General features: G+C 43.7%; 1 protein-coding gene across 1 annotated transcript; it reads left to right on the top strand.

Moving 5' to 3' along the window:
* On the top strand, positions 1,183 to 2,235 carry LOC109713188 (glycine-rich cell wall structural protein-like). Its single transcript, XM_020237182.1, has one exon. It carries the CDS (start codon positions 1,357 to 1,359, stop codon positions 1,882 to 1,884), a length of 528 nt encoding a protein of 175 aa, XP_020092771.1. The 5' UTR covers positions 1,183 to 1,356; the 3' UTR covers positions 1,885 to 2,235.

The following is a 2,881-nucleotide window of genomic DNA, read 5'->3' as shown; positions in this document are numbered from 1 at the left end:
TATATCTCAAAGGGTGCAAGAAAAGAAGAAATAGTGTAAATATCTCTCAAAGATCGCGTGCAACTGTCGTTTAAAGAGTATAATTTTCATCTTAATGGATGCAGTTTACATCTGAAAGAGTGCAATAAAAGGAGAAATAGTATAAATATCTCCAAAAAGTACAATTTTTGTTTAAAAAGTATAATTTTTATCTTAAAGCTGCAGTTTACATCTTAAGTAGTACAACATATGTCCATAATAGTGCAATATTCTTTTAAAACAGTACCATTTTATTTTAACGGCGCAATTTCATCTTCATCCTTCTTTTTCTATAAATTTTTATCTTTATTTTTTTTCTTACTTTTTCTATAATTTTTTTTTGTCACCCCTCTCTGCCAACGGCCACGGCGCCGGCGACGCCGCCGCTAAGAACCTCCCGCTCCGAGGCTGCAGCGCCATAGCGACCTTCACGGTATTAGCGTCGGCGAAAATGCGTCGTTGTCGGAGGCGGCAGAAGAGGGAGAGGGAAAGGGAGAGAGAGAGGACAAGATGGGCGAGGAAGGGCGAGAGAGACATCGTTGTCGGAGACGGTGGAGGAGAGTCGGAGAGGGGAAAAAAAAAGAAGAGTCCCGGTGCAGCCTCGGTGGGATCGGAGGCGAGGAAGGTGGGGGGTGCGCGGGCGAGGGCAAGGGTGAGGGCGAGGGCGAGAGCATGAGGGTTAGAGGTGAGGCGAGCCGTTTCTGCCTCCACCTCTGCATCTGTTGCTTTCTTCGACGAGAGAAAAAAAAAATGGACGCGAGAAAAAAAAGGAGAAAGAAAAAGTAATAAGAAAATTTTGATTAGTTTGCTGAAAATTCAGATTGAATCTGAAAAAATAAAAAATGCATCCTATTTTTACAAAAGTTTAAAATTAATGAATTTTTTATGCAAATTTGTCAAAAAGGAGCGTGATTTTTTTTGTAGTGACAGTCGAAGTTGATTTGTATTAATCTTTTGATAACACAGTGTCGTACGTCGATGCGTCCCAACACAAACATAATGATAAAGAGACTGAGAAGTTGGACCCACGAGTAACATCGACACGTCGCTTTTCTTTTGCCCTAGTAGACATAATAAAAGCCCTTGTTTCCAACCATATATATATATATATATAGGACTCACTATTTTACGTGTTACCACTTTATTACACCCCCTCTCCTCGCATTTACTCTCTCTAACTGTCCCCTGACACCCTCTCCTCTCTCTCTCCCTCTCTCTCTCCTATATATAAACCACAACACACACACCTTCCTTTCTCAGAAGCACACATCGTCCCCTCCACATCTTAGAGAGGGAAAGAGAGGTGAGAATTAGAGAGAGAGAGAGAGAGAGAGAAACATGGCGAGGTGGTGCATTGTTTTTGTAATGGTGGCCGTGGTTGTAGCCCATGTTGGGGCCCGGAATGTGCCTAGCCACGTCCACGTCAGCACGAGTGGCGGGGCCCAGAAGGACGGCGCCGACACGGCGGCGGGGCTCGGCGACGAGAAGAACATCGTGTTCGGCGGCGTCGGCGGGGGAGTCGGCGTCGGCGGCGGCACCATCGGGGGGCTGCCGCTCCTCGGGGGCGCCGCCGGCATCGGCGCCTTCGGAGGGGTCGCCGGGCTGCCACTCCTCGGCGGCGTCGGCGGGGTCGGTGGCGCCGGCGGAATCGGCGGCCTCGGCGGCCTCGGCGGCGGCGTCGGTGGCCTCGGCGGCGTCGGTGGGGGAGTAGGAGGCCTCGGCGGGGGCGTCGGGGGTGTTGGCGGCGCCGCCGGCGGAGTTGGCGGCGTCGGGGGTGTCGGCGGAGTTGGCGGTGTCGGAGGAGTCGGCGGAGTCGGCGGCGCCGGAGGAGGCGTCGGCGGCGGCGCCGGAGGGATTATCCCTTGAGTTACGTGCGTACATACGTAGTACGTAACGTGTGCACGTACGTACATGCATGCATGGCTCATGCACGCATGCGAGTTTTACGTGTAGAGTTACACTAGGGTACGTAGCGTAATTAGTTTAGTTTTTGTTTTATTCTATGCATGGGTTGTGCGAAATAATTAATTGTGAGAAGTTGGGTGCGTTGTATGGTGGTTGTTTCGTTATTAGATGCTAGCTAGGTTTGGAGAGGGTGGGTTAGTTTTTAATTCTGGTGTGGTTAATTACTGGTTAATTAAGTTTGTGTTTAAGTGAAGTATACGCTGTTCACTCTGTTATTGCTTTTCTTTCACTAATGAATTATATGTTGTTCACTTTGTTTGGAGTTTCATGGCATTCATGTGTTAAGAAATATGAATGATTTTTTCCTATTAATTTTATGGTTTTTTTTTTTTTTTCTTTTTTCTTTTCAAGTTAGCTCATAGGCTCCATTAATAAATGCAAGCAAGAGTTTGAATCCTGACCGTTAATAAATGAACTCTCGAAAACTCACCACCAAATAAAGCGGATTGGAATGTAATGTGTCGAAGTCTGAAACCCTATATATAATAATTAATTAGGGGCAATTGCTTATATGTTTCTGAAAAATTTTTTACTTTCTAATTTATCCATCTTAAAAGGTTAATATTAAAAATATTTTTTTTATATTCAAACCTATTTTAAATATATTTTTAGAATTAAAATCTGTTAATAAACTTTGTTATCTATATGAAATTACTATTTTGTTCTTTTAAGTATATCTTTTTATCAGCACTGACTTTTCTTATTTGCCCTTAAGTTAGGGGCACAAAAAGTATTTTGCTTTTTGATTTTTTTCAAATATATTTTTCTAGCATCACCAATATTTCTTATTTGCTCTTAAGTTAAGATAAAAGTGGCATTTTAATTTTTTAGCTGTGATGGATATTTAACTAACGTTTAACCCAAGTTAATTTAACAAGTGATAACTGTAGGAGTATTT

The sequence above is a fragment of the Ananas comosus genome, linkage group 7 (genome assembly GCF_001540865.1).
Source record: "Ananas comosus cultivar F153 linkage group 7, ASM154086v1, whole genome shotgun sequence".
NCBI classification, from domain to species: Eukaryota; Viridiplantae; Streptophyta; class Magnoliopsida; order Poales; family Bromeliaceae; genus Ananas; species Ananas comosus.
Note: the sequence above shows the minus strand (reverse complement) of the source record. Positions and strands in the feature narration are given on the sequence as shown.